We start from the raw sequence: 19730 nt of genomic DNA, 5'->3' as shown, positions 1-19730 counted from the left end.
AAACTAGTATATTTTAGAAACGTGAGTAAATAAAGAAAGCATCCCTGTTCTGCATGGGAAATTCTGCAAGTAAACTAAGTAAAGGTTATGGTTAATCTTTGTAGCAGAACAGCATCATCAGCAAGTTTTCTTCGCTATCGTTAGATGCTATTTTTATACAAGCAATTTGTTTTGAAGGATTGTAAGAAGAAAAAGCCTTTTCTGTTCGACTATCACAAATATAGACATTTGACAACAAACACACCTGGTTGATTTGGTGTCAAATAAAGGAAGAAAACATGGACAATTACAGTTTCTCAGGTGATTGCATGATGAACCACACTGCAGTCCGTTACATCTGAAATCCTGGAATTTTTAGAGGAAAATCTTATGGACGGCATCAGTAAAGTGAAAATTGCTCATTTTTTGAAACCAAAACTTATCAAAAACAATTGACCAAATTGATACAGAAATGGTTCACCAGACACAAAATGATCTTTACTCTTAGATCTAGATGTAAATACTATTGGAAACCCGTAGGTGTACTGGAAGAGAGAAAAGCTTAAAAGAGGACCTTGAACAAAGAAACTGTTCAAAAAGGAATGAGCAAAGATATATTTATGTATTTTCTGAAATGGTACATTAAAAAACAATCTATCTGCATGAAGTATAGACAGCAGAGGATCAATAATAATTTTAGTGAGAAAAACTACATCTGATTTTTTCAGAATAAATAAAGTGCTCAAATTAAAAGTCGGATATTTTTAAGTTTTGTATATGCCATTATACCAAATCAATTCCATATTGTAGCTAATCAAACCACATGTCTCCCTTTCTGCTCTCCCAATTCCATTACAGGTATTTCACCAACATTTCCCTCAGTGGACGAGATTATTCCTTCAACAGCGATGGCTACCTGTCCAATCCCCTGATCGATGTCATTTCCTACACCAACGGCAGAGGCTGGGAGGAGGTCAGTACACAACTGTGCACGCTCCCGCTAAATATCACAACGCAGCAACAAGATAAGCTAACTGCAATTTCACACTCCATCAGACATGCTAACTCATCACTGTATATTTTCACCTCTCTGCTGTTGCACAGCTTCTTTTACTCCCATATCTCATTAGATCTTCCCCTCCTTTCCTTTCGTGCTCTTGTCTAGTTTTGTCAGCCTTGTTACCCACTGCTAACTCACAGTCCAATATCCTGTCCATCAGAAGCCTCTTTAACAATTGCACAGTAATACCACCAAATGCGAGGTCTGCCCTCCGAGGAAACTTTTCAACTCCTTCGACCAGAAAGAAACAAGAAAACCTCTTTGCTTTTGTTTCCCTCTGCTCCATTTGCTGCTGACCTTTAAAGACTCAATATGTTTATCAGTGAGGGTAGACTCAAGTGGGAAGTGAAGCATTGTGAGTTTTAGATTTCAAAATAGGTAAGAGGTTACTTTTCACCCTTCTATTAAAACAGAGCATGAATGAGAGAGATTTATTATGAGAGGGAAGTTTATCATGTTTAGGGTCAGTTAAAGGACCTTAGAACTATGCAAAATACATAAAACGATAAAATATGAAGGTGGTGTATTTCTATCTCTCACTAACGGTTTCTTCGCTTTGAGTCTTTCCAAAGCCTACATAACATTACCCACAAACTGCTTTTTCCTTATCAGGTGTTTTAACATTTTTGGCCTACACACTACTAAGATAAACATTAGCAACTTTCCAATTTTGTGTTACAGTGAGTGGTTGGCCCTGTCCCATTTTGACATTTCGTTCTATTTAGCAGAAGGAACTTGGCTGACCTGCACAGAACCTAGACATCCACATCATCATTATCATGCTGTGCAACCCTAATAAAGCTCAGTAATAAGGATGAATTGAAGGACATGCCTGCAATCAGATTCCTCTAGTCTGGGAGAAGATTTAGGGCAAAATGTTAAAAATGACAGTAACAGGCCTTGTTCATCAGGCCCCGGTGATCTAAATGCACAGTTAAATGTCTCTTCAGATTATGGGGAAGCTGTGGGTGAGGTGTTAGGGTTGTACTCCACAGATTTTTGAAGAAAAATTTGGGTTTACTGAACTGTAATGTTTCTGATACCACATTTCCCCACTCCTTCAAACACAGACACAAAAATAAGCAATAAAAATTATTTGAATGAAGTTGCATGAAAATCATCAAGCTGCATATATTTTTGATTCAATATCATACATTTAAAGTTTTCTTATACCTTGCCAAATACAATGAACCCCTGGTATTCTCAAGGGTTAATGTTCACAACTGCCCTCTGTCTAAAGTCAATTAACATTTGAGACCCCCTCTAAGACTGCTTAATACTGTATAATTTAATAATTCAAACACCAAATACACCTCAATATACATGGAAACCATCCTAGTATTACACCAGAAGTTAATGTCTTTTTTGCCTCTAATGTCTTTGCGGCACAAAAAAATCAGCACCAACGAAAACAAAATATCACTTATAGATTGACTGATTTGCAGCCAATAGTGTTCTGCATAGCAGAACACCATTGGCACTTGTTCTGTAGTATTTCAACAGAAAAATCACAGAAAAATAGGTGAATAATTTAATAATGAACTGGAGGGGGTCCACTGTAAAAGAGGTCTGCAATGTTTGTTTTGTCAAAAAAACTGGCCCTTTATGTAATATTTTCCTCACAATTTGATATATATATATATATATATATATATATATATATATATATATATATATATATATATATATAATTTTTTTTTCTTTGCCAAACAGTTTTTAAACTAAGTGCAGATTATTATTTGAAAATAGCATACTGCATGTAAATATAGGTTTTTAGTATCCAATTTAGGTAATGGGGGCATTGGATATAAAACCAACCAGGAGAAAGCAGCAAAGTGCTTCACTGGTTCATTTTATGCATTCAATTTGCCTTAGCAGACATTAGTGGTAAATGTATGGCACTTTGCCTGAGTGGGAAATTAGTTGGAAACAGCTAAAACCTGATGCAGTGCATCCTTCTCTCTGAGTTTAATGAGTTCAGCATATGGTTCCAGGTCAATAAACTGTTATGCAGAAAAAAATAGGAATGTACATTCTTATAAAACAGATAAAATGACATTTTCTTATTTTCATTCTAAGATGATTTTTACATGGCAGTCCTAAATAACACAAAATCCACAAAAATCCACAGTTATAATGTGCTCCCTGGCATTGAAAATCTATGAAAGATCTTCCAAATCACCACAAAGTCTTCTTTCAAAGACGAGGTAAAACCAAACTCCATCAGTTGCTTTAATCGGTTGATCTTTTTTTTGTTTTGGTTTATCAAATTCAACACTGGGTTACACCTTTGACTCACCTTTCTACAGCTGTCCACTATATTAGAGAATTATATGTACATTTTTAAAGAATTTTAAACTTGATGCTTTTAATCTTACAGGGTAATTTGACCTTATTCTCAGATATATTTTCTTTAACTATTCTGTATCCAGTCAAATGTAAACTGAGTCATAAAATGTATTTTTATTTACATTTGCCTGCCTTTAACAACTCAGGTTTTTAGACGCTATTGTAGCTCAGTCCCCAGGGTGCCGAAAAAAAGAGAAAGAAATCATAGTTCAAACCAAACAGAATGTGAAACGTTTTAGCACAAATCTCCAAGCTTCCTTAAAAGCCAGACCTGAGTAACGTACAAGAGCTGCTAGAGCTTTTCATTTGTTCGCTATGCCACCTCTGACCTTACTCTTCAATCCAAACATGCGGTCTGCCAGCAGCACAGTGTAAGAAACTAAACAACCAGACAGAAAAAGAAAACTACCAACAAAAAAATATGACATTACCAACAAAAATATATTTTTTCTTCATGCACAGACAGTAAATTATGGATCTTTTGATTTATTTAACATGCAACTAGGATGTAAACATTGTAGTTACTTTACATTCACTACAAAAATAAAAATGTTCCTGTTTACATGTGGTCATTGTACAAATGTTACAAAATTTGTATAACAACATATACAGTTAGGTCAAAATTATTCAAAGTACCCCTTTCAAATTTACATTTTTGAATTACTTTCATTTACACAAAGTGTAAATTTCATTTACACAAAGTGTGTTTGTGTTGGGAACTAAGATAGGTGTCTTTCAAAAATAAAGCCAATAAAAAAAAAACAAGAAAATAATCCTTACTGGCATTTTAGCAAAGAAAAAAAACAGTCTTTCTGCTATACTTCCATTACTATTCTAGAAATTTTGTTTGGTGATCACCTCCAAATATTTGAGGTTGGTAGGTCAGCTCACCATCTCTATAATACTTAGCCCCACAGATTCTCCATACGATACATAATGGACCTCCTATTACTTTTAGTCATAGATAACATGTTAGTGAAATTAAAAGAATATGTTAAGCCTTAATCTCCCAAAGGGATAAATAATTTTGGGCATAAACGTAATGTCTAGAAATCTTACTCTAAGAAAAAGTCAAAGTACTTATGTATTTTTTACAAGATGTTGCTCTTTTTTTATAGGTCATGAATTGCAAGATTTCCTTAGGATCCAATGCAGCAGAAAATATGATTTTTTTCCAATGGGCTAGATTTGAACATGACTAGTGACTCTATTTTCAAATGTACTCTGCTTAGCCCCCTAGGTAATGTTGCCAAAATTTTATGTCTTGTTTTCTATAAACATATTTCACAAAAGATAAACTAAATAAAGTTACTTTGTAACTTGTGCACCAATGGACATCTTTCGGAACTCAAAGTGACTTATAATAGTGGACATTTTGCTGTTTGTCTCAGTCTTTTTCTCTCATACCATCTATGCAATGTCTATGGTGGGTTATGTAGGCAATATATTATTCAGCAGCGCATCAAATTAAAATGGATGTTCTTGTAGCTGTGACAAAACAAAGGGATGTAAAATGAGTCACTATATGTCAAAAGAGCTGAAGCAGAAAATAATGTTTTTGTTTTATATATATATTTTTGTAATATTTAAATAGTAGCATCAGTAAAGTTAGAATCCTAAATGATACAGACCAGAGTCTAATTTTAGTGAAGCTACAATCAAACCTCACAGGCTAAGTCATCATGGTCAGTCTAGACTTCAAGGTTAGCTTTCAATGACTAAAAACAATTCAGAAAGACGTTTAAAGGAGAACAGCCTTTACAGTTACTTGAGAACCTGCTGACTTGTAAAATCTTTTTTCCAATAACACACTTTAAACTGATAAAATATCACACACACGATGCAGAATGTGTAATTACATTTTCTTTCCATGCTCTTTTACACTGACCTTGGATATCACTGCATTGCTGCTTGTTAACTGCAATAAAACTCAACATCAGGGATTTACTATTTACTCTTTGATTTAATTAGTTCAATTAAACAGAATTACAGGCTCCAGTTTCACACACAAGCCAGACACACTCTGGTACACTCAACACTTCTTAGTAAAAATTAGTGAGTCAACCACCAGTGTTTTGGTAAAGTGATGATGTAAAACATTGTAATGTTCTCTTTCCCAGTCTTGTAGCTTATAATAAGGCTTTTATTTCCTATGCAATGACCAAGACAGACATTAGAACAATTTTCTTTCTAAGTCTTTCATTTGAGCTCGTCTGAATTTTTATAAAAGAGACAAGTTGTCCTAGAATATAAAGCTTTATAGATTTTCATTTTAACATTTTATGGCTTGACATACATATTATGTTGTCAAGGTAGCTCTAAGTCTTTCTAAAGGTCTCTCTCAGCAGTAAGCGCCACTTTATGTGCTGTTACAATGAGTGTATTAGTTTGAAATAGATTTGACTTGAAGCTGTGTTGTATTAAAATGTAACTGGGTGGAATGAAATGAATGTTGAATGTTTTTAATGTTTTTTTTTTTTTTTTTTTAACAGAATTTCTGCTGCAAATATAAACATGCTCAATACAAAGTAACACTATTGTGGGTTGTGCGTCATCCACGACATAATGTGACATCCTAAGTACTTAAGCAGAGGGCATCTAGATCTCTTTTCCTGTTCCTTGAAAATGTTTTAACTTTCATCCAAGCAGCCGTTTGGCTGAGAGGAAAAACACCAAAGTAGAATAAGAGTTAACTTGCTGAGTCACAGAGTCTTTAGGGACTGAAAGACTGAATATTCAGCTATGATGAAAGCACATTTTTCCAACATGATACAAGTGTATTTGTTTGAGAATGAGCTGATAAGGGCACAGCGCCTTTGTTTCTTGAAATTGGGTTATTAAACAATCGTACTGTGAATTATGTTTTCAAAAAGTCACTCCCAGTTAAGGATAATTAATTAATCAAGATTTAAGTGCTTACTTACTCATTGGATTTCTGTTGAAATAGTAAGAATGGACTTAGATTTGCTGTAGGCTAGAAGTTTGTGGAGTTTTATGGAATTCCTTAGAATTCCTCATCATTATTTGGCATTATAAGAGAAGAAGGATAAGCATTCTGTAGAATCTGTAGATTGTATGTTTTTTTATTATAAAATTTTGCTTTTTTTACTTTTTGCAAATTTTACTGATTTTCCCACGCAAAGACATTTGGCCAGCAGAGTCTAGACAGAAAAGGAAAACAATAAATCCACTGCAAGCAGGAGTCTCATGGATGATTGCATACCCACTGACTATGAAAAATGAGTGGCAGGAATATTTTTGTTCTTTGGTGCACCACCGATAATTTATCTCCCCTTTGAACTAGAGTTAACTTTTGTAACATGCATGGAATGGGGATGTGGTAAAATGAAAATACAAGATAAAGTTACATTGACATTGCTGTGAAAAGTTTTCTTTTTAGATTAACAAATCTCTCCAAAATAAAATAAAACAACAAACCCATATGGGTCAATTTAGGAGTTTACATTATTTTCGCTCTGGCAGTAAGGACTAAATAAGTAATCACTCTAAATTGTAATTTCTGATTCAGGGAGTGTTGTCATCAATAAGGTGACTGAAGTGTAAATTAGAGAAAGGAAAGAAAAAGGTAGATAAGGCTGAACTAAAACTCTTTGCCTCAGGCAAAGAGTTCCTTCATTGATTAGCGGCATGTGGTGATTATGAACAAGTGAGTCGTGACCAATTTTTCTTCATTTTGCTTTAAGGTAACCAGAAACAACCAAATATTTTCCCATTCTCTCTTCAGAGACTGACAGTGCCCCGTTTTTGCAGTTCATCCCATTTTCACATCATTCATTTACAGTGATCTGCAAAAGTATTCAGAATTTGTTCACTTTGTTCACACTTTGTGACATAACCTCAAAATTCAATGTATTTTAAGATAGACCAACTGTTAGGTGGGAAAAACAACAATGTTTGTCTTATATTTTTCAGAACGTGATATGAATCTGAAAATTGTGCGTTGCATTTTATTCAGTTCCCTATACTCAGGTGTCTATAAGTAAATCTCCTTACAACAAACTACATTTGAAGTTGCTTAATTGTTAAATGGAGTTTACCTGTACTAAAGATAATCTCAGCATCACTGAATAAACAGCATGATGAAGTCCAAAGAATGACATATCAGAGGGAAAATTACAGGAAAATCAAAATAATTCTCATTTGCAGTTTACTACAAGGCATGTAAGGGATAAAGTGAAAATATTGGTCCTCTAGGCAGGAGAAACTACAGCTGAACCTTTTGCTTTGTGGTGGAAAACTAACTGCACTTTACCATGAACACACTACATGCTGGAGGCACCATTATGCTATGGGAATGCTTTTCTCCTCCAGAGTTGATGGGATTATGGATTTATCTACTTACAGGGCAATTTTGGAAGAAAACCTGTTATAGACTGAAAAACTGCAGAATCTAAATGCAAGGAACAATTTTAAGTTTTATTTGAAACCAAAGGAACTAGAACTTGAGATTAGAAATTGTCTAGATCGGGTTGCATCATGTCATTCATATTTCAGCTGCTGTGCATTAAAAAGAAAGTAAGAAAGACGGCGTTAAAATACTAGAAACAATTATGTTATTTCTGTTTGTGCTCTGTGAAGTTTTTTTAAACTATAGTTATATTCAGACCAGATTTTTTTTCTCTTTTAAAATTACTGTGGTAATGGCTACACTGACAGTCAACCTAAAACTAAGGTTAGGTGCACAGAATAGCTGATCACTAAGCAAACTAAGTGTTACTGATCAATGATTTAGTCCAACTTAATATCTATTTTTACTCAGATATTGTACAACAGAATATATGAGAAAATCAGCAAGATTTTTTTTTCTGAGTAATGGATAACAATTTTGAAATTAGAAGGTGGATAACTAAAATAATCTCACGATGAAATGCTGGTTAAAAATGTGAAAAATCCTTTTTTAAAATCCCACAAAATGTAAATGTTACAAATAGTTTTGAAATAATAATTAAAACAAGGAAAAGGTTAATAGGAGGTTTTGAATTTACTAAAAATGCCACAATGAAGGATCTATTTTTGTTTTTCATGTTTCAGGTTGGCTGGTGGGAGAACGGACACCTGCGCCTGCGTTACCATCCTTGGTCTCGTTACGGCTCCTTCCTGAAGCCTCTGGACGATGCTCAGCACCTCAGAGTGGTCACCCTGGAGGAGAGGCCCTTTGTCATCGTGGAGCCTGCTGACCCTGGAACCAGCTCCTGCATCCGGGACTCTGTTCCCTGTCGCATGCCTATTAATTCCAGGTAGTAAAACAAAATGCATAAAATGATTTCAAATTAGATTTTTTAAGGGTGCTTGAAAATAATATGTTGTTGTGGCTATAAACAGAGGTAATAAGAAAGTATGGTAAAGTTTCTGGCATTATGAGTTGACTATTGTCAGGGTTACGTCAATTGCCAACCCTGACGTAATGTTTTCTCTATCAACCAGCTTCATAAAAAGAAAAAGGTTCAACATCTCATTAAACATCTTCCTCCAATTCTCAAGCTGACGTTCCTGAAGCAGTTATTAAACTTTATGGCCACCGTCTACATCATCCTAAGATGAACTGTGCAAACAGAGAATGTTTAATGAAATAGTTTTCCACTCAAACCCATTGATACGGATATATAAACAGATTTTTAATTGTCCTGGGGGATTAGATAATTTTCTTCCCAGCATTTATGTAAACAATAAAAGGCATCAACAGATCAAAGCAAACATTTATGGGAACAATAGTCTGTTAAAACTATTCATTAAAACTGCAAAGGAAGCTTGAAACTATAACGTTAACCAAGGATAACAGCTGTTTTTAATCAATGTAAATAATAAACAAGGAGGCAGACTTATAGAAAATATTACAGCCAGTGAACAACACTGCATCCCGTAGAGGGTAAATATGAAGGTATGGGATGTTAAGTAGTTTAAATGCTGTAGTTATTAGAGAAATTTAAACATTTCATGAAGCTGAATATGAACTACAGCTGGCATAGCAAAGATGTTGTTTCATGTCCCACATACAATATGACCTAAATTGGTGCAGATTGATCACTTTTTATATGCTCATACAGTTAATTTTATATGAATGTTGTCAGATAAAGACAGATTCCACATTTGTGTGTGTATGTGTGTGTTCTGGCCTCCTGGTCTTTCATTAGTAAACTCTTTGTCCCACCTGCACTTATTTTAGTCGTTAGAGATAAAGAGTTAATTCTTCATCAATTAATGGCTTAAAGAGTGAAATGACCAGCTAACATAAAATCCATAGTAATCACCAACATCGGGTATCAAGAGATGAGTTTAGTCACAGACTGCATTACCAGGCATTCAAAACTGCCTTAATTGGGATCACAGGTATTACTATCCCATCTATCTGATCCCGGTTACTTGCAGTTAAAGTCTCAAATTTCCTAGCTGTTTTCACATAATTATATTTCTCTGCATTTGTAGTAATGAGAAATAATTTTACGAAGCCATGCAATTAATTGCTAAACACCCAAGCTGCATTGGTTGCAGTATATATGAAATTCTTTAATACGCAAATGGTTAAAATTGAATTAATGTTAATTGAGATGATGCAATTTCTGATTGAAACTCTGCAGCTCTGTCGTCTGCATTTTATTAGGTTTCTGCAAAGATCAGGCACATTTGAAAGAATGGGACAATGGGATTTGTCCCATTCTTCTTTCCCAATGTGATTGCAGCTTCTAATTGAAACAATTTCCCCCAGAGTTCAGACTGTGTTGCTTGGTAACACAGTCAAGAGGTTACAATAGCTAAGTGTCTGAGAGGCCATCTAACTCACTCTTGCTATGGAGAGCTGATGGAGGCCACTGCAGCCACTTGACTGATAGTCATCAAAACGTACTTGAATTCTTCTATGTGTAGCTTGCACATCATGCTGAGGTGTTTGCTGCGTAAAGTCTGAAAAGCAGACTCATTACAGAAATCTAGTGTGTTTTCAATAAAACCTAGAAGCAAAACACACTTTATTTTAAATATACAGAACATTTTAGAAAAAAAAAAATTAGCTGCTGAAGTTATCAAAACATCCCTTCTCCAAATGCATTGGCAAATTGGCTGTATTGATCCACTCAAAGTCACCTGCTAATAATTTATAAATCTGCCTTCTTTTTCTTCCATCTTCTTTAATATGTTTAAAAATGCCTTTATTCACTCAGGTTTTTTGGACATTCTCCTTAGGTTTGACCATCTTATTCCTGTTAAAGTATGATGTTTTTACACATATGTGTCCTTTCTCCCAAAATGTTTCTTAGTATGGTGTTGGACGGAGCTGCACCCATGAAGCACTGCTGCAAAGGGTTTTGCATTGATGTTCTAAAGCGCTTGGCTAAGATTGTAGGCTTCACCTATGATCTTTACCTGGTGACAAATGGCAGACATGGCAAAAACATTGATGGGGAGTGGAACGGCATGGTTGGAGAGGTGAGATCCATAATATTACCAAAATGTGATTTTGACTTTACAATACTTTCCATATTCAGGTGCTTAAGTTGAAAAATCTTGTTTTTAAAGGAGAGTTCTTCATGAATTTAGATGCTCTGGAATAGAATGCTGGAAATCTCTTTGTCTGTGAATCCTGCATGTTGATTTTAATCTGAAAAAATGTGACTTTTATTGAGACAGCAGGATTTTACACAGGTTGCATTCCTGCCTAAAAAAGAAAGCAAAATTTTAGAAAACTAAGAATCATTTCAACATTTTAAATGGCATATTAAAAACATAATGTAATATTTTGAACTATTAATTTATCTGGCTGGTATGATAACTATTTCTTGTTCCTTGTTTTACAGTCCATTAATTACCAAATAATTAGCTAGATAGTAATTGCCAAATGACCGTGTATTACTTGGGTCACTTAGTGACTGTTAAAATGTCATCTGATTTTGATTACCCACTAGAATTTGTTTAAATTACGTAGAAACACACCGTAGCTTTGAAACATGCATGGCTTCATGTTTCAAAGTTAAAACCTAATAAATGAGAACCAGTGACTTGGCTGTCTGATTCCTGTTCATTGAATGAAACTATTGTGTCAGTGTCTTTTAGATATAAATTGTGACTTAAGCTAAATGTCTGCTGTATGCTCAAAATCACATTATCAGACCTTTGATAGCAATACACACTTTCTTCAGAAAGATTGTAGGATTGAAGTCTCGCTGAACAATGACTGCTCCATTCACTGGAATCCCAAATCCCTTGGAGACACATTTGAGAGAGAAAAAAAAAAGTTTTTAAATATATTTTGGCAGAGATGAGCAAATCTTTAAGAGAAGAGGTTGCTTTTCACCTCTGGTTTTGTACAAATGTCTTACTCAAGAGCAAAACTGTTTGAAATTTGAAAATTGGTTGCTTTCATACTCATTTTTTTTACCTGTAGCCACGTTTCTTAAAGTAAACTCACTACCAAAGAAACGGACACTGAGCTGCCTCCATGGGTCATTTGTAACAGCCACTCAAAAACCTTTATGGCTGATTGAAGTGGTATTAGTCTTTCTTTAGAGCAAGCCAGATTTGTCTTAAAAGAATATTGTTTTGCATTTTGTGGTCTGCTATGAGTTAATAGCTACTGAGTTAATAGCTCAGTGAATTGAGCTTTTATAAGCATTTAGCCAAGCTTGTATTTTAAGCTGCCAAAAGCCATAAATGGCAATCTGATACCTACCGCGTGATGCTATATAAACACTAGGACTTTTCCAGTGACACAATGGCCACCTAGATATTTTAAGGTGGACACATATTTATTTAATAATCTTGACCAAACAGTTTGATTATTTGGAATTTGTTAGCAAGCTACAACAAAGTTTGCACTCTTATGTCTTACATTTAAAATGTCCACCTGGATGTTTTTGCTTATTTTAATAGTACTCAGTTCTTAAAATGTCCTGTGAGTAAATATTTTTCCAATTTATCCATAACAACTGGAACGTATAGGTACTCTACTTTTGATACAGTAAAAGTATTGTCTAAGAAAATGTCTAGGAAATTATTTCCACAATTTACCAACTAATAAAAGAGTGCCCCTTAGATTAATTTCACTCCCTGTTATGGCAGTGGTGAAATTGCCGTAATAACCCGATATTTGCTGGAACGTGCAAACTCTCCCCTTTCAGATAGCGCAAAGTGTGGCAGAATTACAATACTGCAAATTTGGCTGGACCATCGGCTCTCCGTTTAGGAGTTAAAGGTTGATAGGCAACAGGTTCTATGAAACTGCAGTACTGCAGCATAATAAGCATAATAAAGAAGCATGTTGTAACGATATGGTGAAGGTGTAGTATCAGAATGATTGGGAAATTCTTAAAGAAACAGAGGCCGCTTTCAACGCATCACTTGTGGAGTCAAATTTCTCAAAGTTATTTTTGATATATACAGCATTTTCATAACCGTTAGAGCTAATAGTTACTACACTGTGCTATAAAATATTGCCATGTATCTGGCAAATACACATTACACACCTTGAAACTCTTGCCTTTGGTTTTGGTAAAAAAAATTTGTTGTTCAGCTGCAAAATATCCAAATATAGATGATCTTTTTATTTTGTGGTCTGTTTTCTTTTGTCAGTTTGTTGGTGTCTGAAGCTCAAACCAAAAAAGCATTCAAAACATTTAAAGACAAATTAGCAAAATAACGGTTTTATGTATAATTTCTAGGCACTTTTCCACTAGCAACCTGTCAAAAAGACAGAACGTCCTCCAATCTCTTTTGATGAGTCCATGAAAAATCCTAATGATAAACCTGTCTGACATGCAGAAAATACCATTTTAGCATCAACAAAGTGATTCCCCAAGAGCTATTAGTTGACAACTTGGCATATATTACATGATGTACTGAAGGATGATGCATCTCTCACATCACATTCCAGGTCTTGTTTGATTTGGGACCTGCTTCTTAAAGACATGATTTTCATATATTAGGTAGTATTTTTTTTTAGACAATACTTTTACTGTAGACTTTATTTTCCAGTTCCCAGTCTTCCTTTTCATTATTTCAATCACACCTTATGTGAGTGCTTTCATAATCAAGTAAACAAAGTGGACAGGAAATTACTATCAAAGCAGACCTTGAGAAAGTCTGAAGAACTTTGAATGAAGCTTCACTTTAAAAGATAGTCAGAATCTTTTAAATCTTTTTTAAATGGAGGGAATGGAGGCTGGCACGTAGTTTTGAAGAAATGAGACTTTACTTTTCTTTTGGTCTAGACTTATTAGCTGAGGGTATTGTCCATATGTTTTCTTTCTCACTGTTTCAGAGAGGTGTCAGAGATGCAGGTGGCTTCTCTTCCTCTGTCAGGGTTTGCGTCTCTCTCCATGTCTCCAGCTGTCTCCAGTCTAGCAACTCTCATTAACTCTCTGTAACTCATTAAGTTGCTTAATTGCGGTATCACACAAACATGTGAGCAGGGGCAGCAAGTGTGTTAAAACAACTCATCCCATCCTTTTCTTCATCACTTCCTGCTGCATGAGCAACACCTTTTAAAAGAATACACTCAAAGCTGCCCTTTTGTATTTTATTTCTATTTTCATCCAGACCTCAGTGTCCTTTTACAGATAGTGAACGCTTCCTTTGCTATTCCTCACCGTGCCCCTGAGCCCTGCACTTACTCTTCCTGTGTAAGTGCTTTCCAATCAGGCAGTAATTTCCAACATTCTTAACATTTTCTCACCCTACATGCTGAGTCATCCTGAGAGAATCATTGTTGTGCCCAGTATGAAGTCTTTGCTGGAATGAAGCATTTCCTGAACAAAAGTGTCACAGGTGATGCTTTCAGCCATGGCTGTGTTCAGATATCTAAAATGACCTACCTGGAAAAACAGGATGACTAACAAAGTTTAATTGATTCTGACAAGAAATGATGAAACTATTGAAATGTTATCAAAAGTAGAGTACCTATATGTCCAGGGGTTCCTGTAGCAGTTCCGTCTTTGCTGTCTCCTGATGATTCAGCCAGAAACAATTGATTTTTTTTTTAATTAACTTCATAGGTTTAATCCCTTGCACTTTTTTTTCTAAAGTTGATTGAGTGCCTATTGTTTCTTCTGCATATTGTGTCTCAGCAGTCTCTCAGTCATTGAAATGACCGGCATGCAATTAAAACTGAAAGAAAGGATCAAAATGCCACTGGAGAAACGTAGATCAAAGTTGGATTTATGATAGTGGTCATTGGACCAAACAGACCTTGTTAAAAGATACTGCAGATCTGTTCCCAAATGTACAAATTTGTACTATCTGTACAAATTAATCCATAATAATAAATTCAGAATTCAATGGACATTCGGCTATTAGGGGTCAGTTTCTAAGTGTGAAAAATAATGTTTTGACATTTCAAAAAATATTTTTATGATATTAGAAAAAATGCTTGGGTTTCTTTAGCTATATAGGGTGTAGAGTACTGGATCTCCATTTCCACCTATTGCTGTGTAATTACTCAGCTGTATGTGACGGCAACATGAGGGATTCCCCTTAATCCGCTTCAGATTTAATTAGGATTTTATTTTTGATATTTTGAATTCAACATATCTGCAATTAACACCACCCTGGAATAAATAAACATATTGAAATACTGAATATAATATTAGGAATAAAGGAACATGGTCATCAGGCAAACAGCAGTTTCCAACCTCTGTGACTACATGCATATATCTACAAGTGCACATTAAAAATGTCCCAATATACAAAAATATGATGGTGCATGAACACCTCACTGTATATTTTGATATTTGTTCACTGGAAAGATGTGAGCTGGTGATAGATACTTTATGTATCTTGGTTCAGGAAACACCTGATTTTAAAATTATCCTCAGCAGCACCAACAGTTATAACCTACACTTATTATTCTATTAGATGCAACAAAGAAGAAATTAACACGAGTCTCATTGTGAAGAAAGGTTCTCAACAAAATTACATTCTGTTCTTACAATCTTTGGTAGTTTTTGTAGTTTATTATTCAAATTCTGCAGTAGGAAGGATCCATGCAGACTTCCTAGGAGTTCTTCAATCAAGTTCTTATGAAGTAGGAAATGTCCGTGCCCAAAAGAATGTTGGGATTTTTTTCTTTTTTAAGGGAATAGTAAAGAGCTCAGTCATGCAGTGGGAGCTTGGAGTAAATGCTCCTCCACATCAAAAGGAGAGTGAGTTGAGGTAGTTCTGGCATTTGATCATGATGTCAGATTCCTCCTGTGTGCCTCACCTTTGAGGTTTTCAAGATGCGTCCTACTGAGAGAAGACCTCAGGGCTGACCCAGCATACACAGTGAGGACTAAATATCCCTTCTGGTCTGTGAATGTATTTCAGTCCCTTAAAAAATGAAGTTGGAGTGTTTCAGTAGGGAGAGGGATGTCTGGGTTTGAGAAATGGAAGAATATATGTATGAATGGATGTCCATAAGGAACATGCAGTATAGGTAGAAATATATATATATAAAAAAAAAAAAAAATTCCCTTCTCACCCTCCGCGGGTGGTCTGTTTCATCCTCTGAGCTCGGGTCCTCTACCAGAGGCCTGGGAGCTTGAGGGTTCTGCGCAGTATCTTGGCTGTGCCTAGAACTGCACATTTCTGGACTGAGATGTCTGATGTTGTTCCTGGGATCTGTTTGAGCCACTGCTCCAGTTTGGGGGTGACTGCCCCGAGGGCCCCGATGACCACAGGCACCACTGTGGTCTTCACCTTCCAGGTCTTTTCCAGTTCCTCCCTGAGGCCCTGGTACTTCTCCAATTTCTCATGCTCCTTTTTCCTGATGTTGTAGTCACTTGGTATTGCTACATCCACCACAACGGCTTTCCTCTGTTCTTTATCCACCACCACAATGTCCGGTTGGTTCGCCATTACCATCTTGTCTGTCTGGATCTGGAAGTCCCACAGGATCTTAGCTCGGTCATTCTCCACCACTTTTGGGGGTGTTCCCCACTTTAATCTCGGGGCTTCCAGTCCATATTCTGCACAGATGTTCCTGTACACTATGCCCGCCACTTGGTTATGTCGTTCCATGTACGCTTTCCCTGCCAGCATCTTGCACCCTGCTATTATGTGCTGGACTGTCTCAGGGGCCTCCTTGCACAACCTACACCTTGGGTCTTCTCTGGTGTGGTAGATCTGAGCCTCTATTGCTCTGGTGTTTAGGATGTGTGGTAGAGGCTCAGATCTACCACACATATATATATATATATATATATATATATATATATATATATATATATATATATATATATATATATATATATATATATATACTTACAATGATAAGACTGTGAAGTAAACTTGTAAGTATTCAAGAAAGTACAGAAACAAGAAAAGTGTCAGTGTCAGTAGAAAGCAAAGAAAAGTTCCAGGACCTAAGAGCATGGTTAAAGGCATCTCAGTGGTGTTGGCTCAGACACTGCAAAGCCTTTATTGTTTCACAGATTCTTTGTGTCAAGCCACAGCAGAATAATGAACTCCTGGTCAGCATCCAGCTTCTCTAACCTTCACAGTCCCTCAGTTGCCGTCATGCAACCCCTGTTCCCTGCCAGGTGAAACATGACAGAGCTGCGAATTCCCTCATTTCTTCACCTGCTGACCACCTGAGCCACAATTACTGCTGCCAGAGGAGCTTCGAAGAAGAACACAGCTCTGATTTATGTTGAAAGAAAGAAGAGAAATTCAAATCTCAGACTTAGTTCTTTATCAAAGACAATATTGCAGTATTCTGAGAAAAACATAAAGCAGCTAATTGTTTCTGTCAAAGATTGATGAGTTTGCTGATGTCAAATGTTTCTGCATTCAGATCTGATAACGGAAATTATGTAGAAAACATTACTTAGTCAAACCATATGTTAACTTCATAACAACAACTTTACTAAAATATTAGGAGTATTATTCTATAAACTGTACATTCATTCTAGCACCATTTATAGTTTTAAGGCTTCATCTGTGAGTGAAAATGTTTTGATTCATCAGTTTCACATGAACTATTTCATCAAACGTCTTGAAAATTTAATTTCAGGTGTTGTGTTTTCTAGGTTGTATCCAACAGGGCTGACATGGCCATTGGTTCCCTCACCATTAATGAGGAGAGGTCAGAGGTCGTGGAGTTCTCTGTTCCTTTCGTGGAAACCGGCATCAGTGTCATGGTTTCTCGCAGTAACGGCACCGTATCCCCTTCTGCTTTTCTTGGTAAGCTGCTGTTTAGATTTACCTTCAGGTATCTGGATAAGTCGATTTAATTTAATTATTTCAAATTTTATTTAATTATAAGTGTAATAGTAATGCTTTTGAAAATATATATAATTTGCAAAAATCTCAATTCTTGAGACCAGAGTGATGACAAAAACATTTGATTAAACAGCAAAAATTCTGCAACTGATGTTGCACTGTTTCTCTGAAAAATAGAAATCCTACAGTTAAACTTAACTTGACCTTGTGATACTTGCAGAAAACTGACACATCACCTCTTTGCTTCGCAGTTCTCACCTCATACTGTTCCAACACTCTTATATACTGGGAGCCCACATCACAGTTTGTACTGCCCTGGTCTCATCAATTCAAGAAAAGTTTGACGATAAGCTAGTCAAGAAAAATCAACTTCTTATATAATCACCTCACTTGTAAACATTTCAAGAGCAAACTTGTTGTGCATTTCACAATGTTCATATTTATTTCAAGTACAAGCTTATAAAAATTGACAATCTACCAAAGGTTTCTGACGTTACCACAGAACACTGAACTCGGGCGCAAGGCATAAAACAAACACAGCCTCGAAAGATAGCACAGAAACATCTTTAAAGAGCATAGAAATTAGCTGGGGCTGAATTGTTAACGGTGCAAATAAACAGATTTTATAGACGGCACATAACATTTACAACATAAACTTTGCTCACAAAACCTACATTTGATTCAAATCATAAGGAATAGAAATGATGTACTGGCATTACAGTTTAAGATGTTCGTTTTTCAGACTCACAAGATGTATCTTGAATATATCCCTGCCAACATCTGGTTCTTTTTGTGTATTTCCCTCGATTGTGTGAATGCCAGTTTAACTGCCTGTCTGGGATTCACTGCCTTTCCTGGCTCCTCATTTTAGGATCTCACTGCAGTCCAGTATGAAAAAAAGCTGTAATTTCACAAAAACATTATACAAATTTTGCTCACCTGATTGTAATAAAATAAATAAAATTTGATTAGATGTAGTAAGATTTTTTTTTTATACTAATATTGTTTAAAAAATGTATTTTGCTACGTTGTTTTTTGTAAGTTTGTTGTAGTGGTGCCAGTTTGGGGTGTAAAATATTTTAGCTGGCTTTTATACTGTTTCAATTTTCAATATTTCCAACTTATTTTGTGCTTATTTACCTTTCTTTCAGCATTAGATTTCAGCTTCCTCATTTTAAGATACACTTGTTTTATGTGTAGCTCACTTTCAAAACCAGATTTTCTTTTCTGCTACTTCTTTCATTTACTTTCCAGTTCCTTTGTCTTTTTCTTGAGGTATTTCACTGATATAAAAACTGGCAGTATATTACATTTCCATTTAAATTTGTTCAATAAATGTTTCTTTTATCTACACTGAAACAGTTATTACATTTGCGTTCTTAGTCATGCATTAGACTGTGGTCTAGAAAAAAAACAACTCCTTTTAACCTTCATAAAAACGGCGATGCTGGAAAAAAATCAGAAGAGGCAGTTTGCAGCTCAACGGGAATCCGATGTTGTGATGCAGTTGTAGCTGTTGGAAAGGGCTGATTTAGAGAATCTTTGGGAGTATTGACCCGCTATTATTCTTGCTCCCTGAGAAAACATACAGTTTTCTTTCCTCTTCCACTTTAAAACCCACTTACACAGGAGGGATTTTTTTAAACGGATTAAAAGAAAAAACAAAAAGGTAGAAGAGAAGATATTAATACACGGCTCAGTGCCATATTAGGGCTGTTGGCTGTGGAGAACTTAAATGGATCTAAAAAGGGAAGAAGGAGCAGAGCACAAATTAAGATGTTCAAAGAAATAAAAGTTTCAAAAGCAATCAATTTAAAAATCCAAAAACCTGAACTGAAGATCATGAATCTACTGTAAAACCAAACCAGTAACAAAGAGAAACAATAATGGAGGCTATGCAGTTACTATGAACTAAAAATATGATTTATATTTTATTTGTTATTTTGCTTTTCTTTAGTAGAGGATGTACGTCTACGAAGGGGGTAAACCAATGAAAACCTTTTGCATAATACTGCACAGTGCTCTCTAATTCCTCAGACATGTAATACGCCTTTACTTCTGACATGCCTTTTGTCTCCCACTTGAGGAGTCTAATTTGTGCTTTTGTTTCTCAAGCCAAAGCTGATGGATGCCGACT

General features: G+C 35.6%; 1 protein-coding gene across 2 annotated transcripts in view; it reads left to right on the top strand.

Moving 5' to 3' along the window:
* The window catches only part of grin2da (glutamate receptor, ionotropic, N-methyl D-aspartate 2D, a), a 187858-nt gene that overhangs the window by 128281 nt on the left and 39847 nt on the right, over positions 1-19730 (top strand). For both annotated transcript variants that reach the window (XR_014089670.1, XM_008422705.3), the window contains exons 7-10: positions 838-952; positions 8441-8646; positions 10660-10828; positions 17401-17554. Coding sequence is in view for 1 of the 2 variants with exons in the window: in XM_008422705.3 (XP_008420927.2) it covers positions 838-952; positions 8441-8646; positions 10660-10828; positions 17401-17554 (644 nt within the window). In the remaining variant the exon portion in view is untranslated. The remainder of the gene's footprint in view (positions 1-837; positions 953-8440; positions 8647-10659; positions 10829-17400; positions 17555-19730) is intronic.

This window comes from Poecilia reticulata, chromosome 11 (assembly GCF_904066995.2).
Source record: "Poecilia reticulata chromosome 11, P_reticulata-male-v2, whole genome shotgun sequence".
NCBI lineage: Eukaryota > Metazoa > Chordata > Actinopteri > Cyprinodontiformes > Poeciliidae > Poecilia > Poecilia reticulata.
This window is presented reverse-complemented; position numbering and strand designations above follow the sequence as displayed.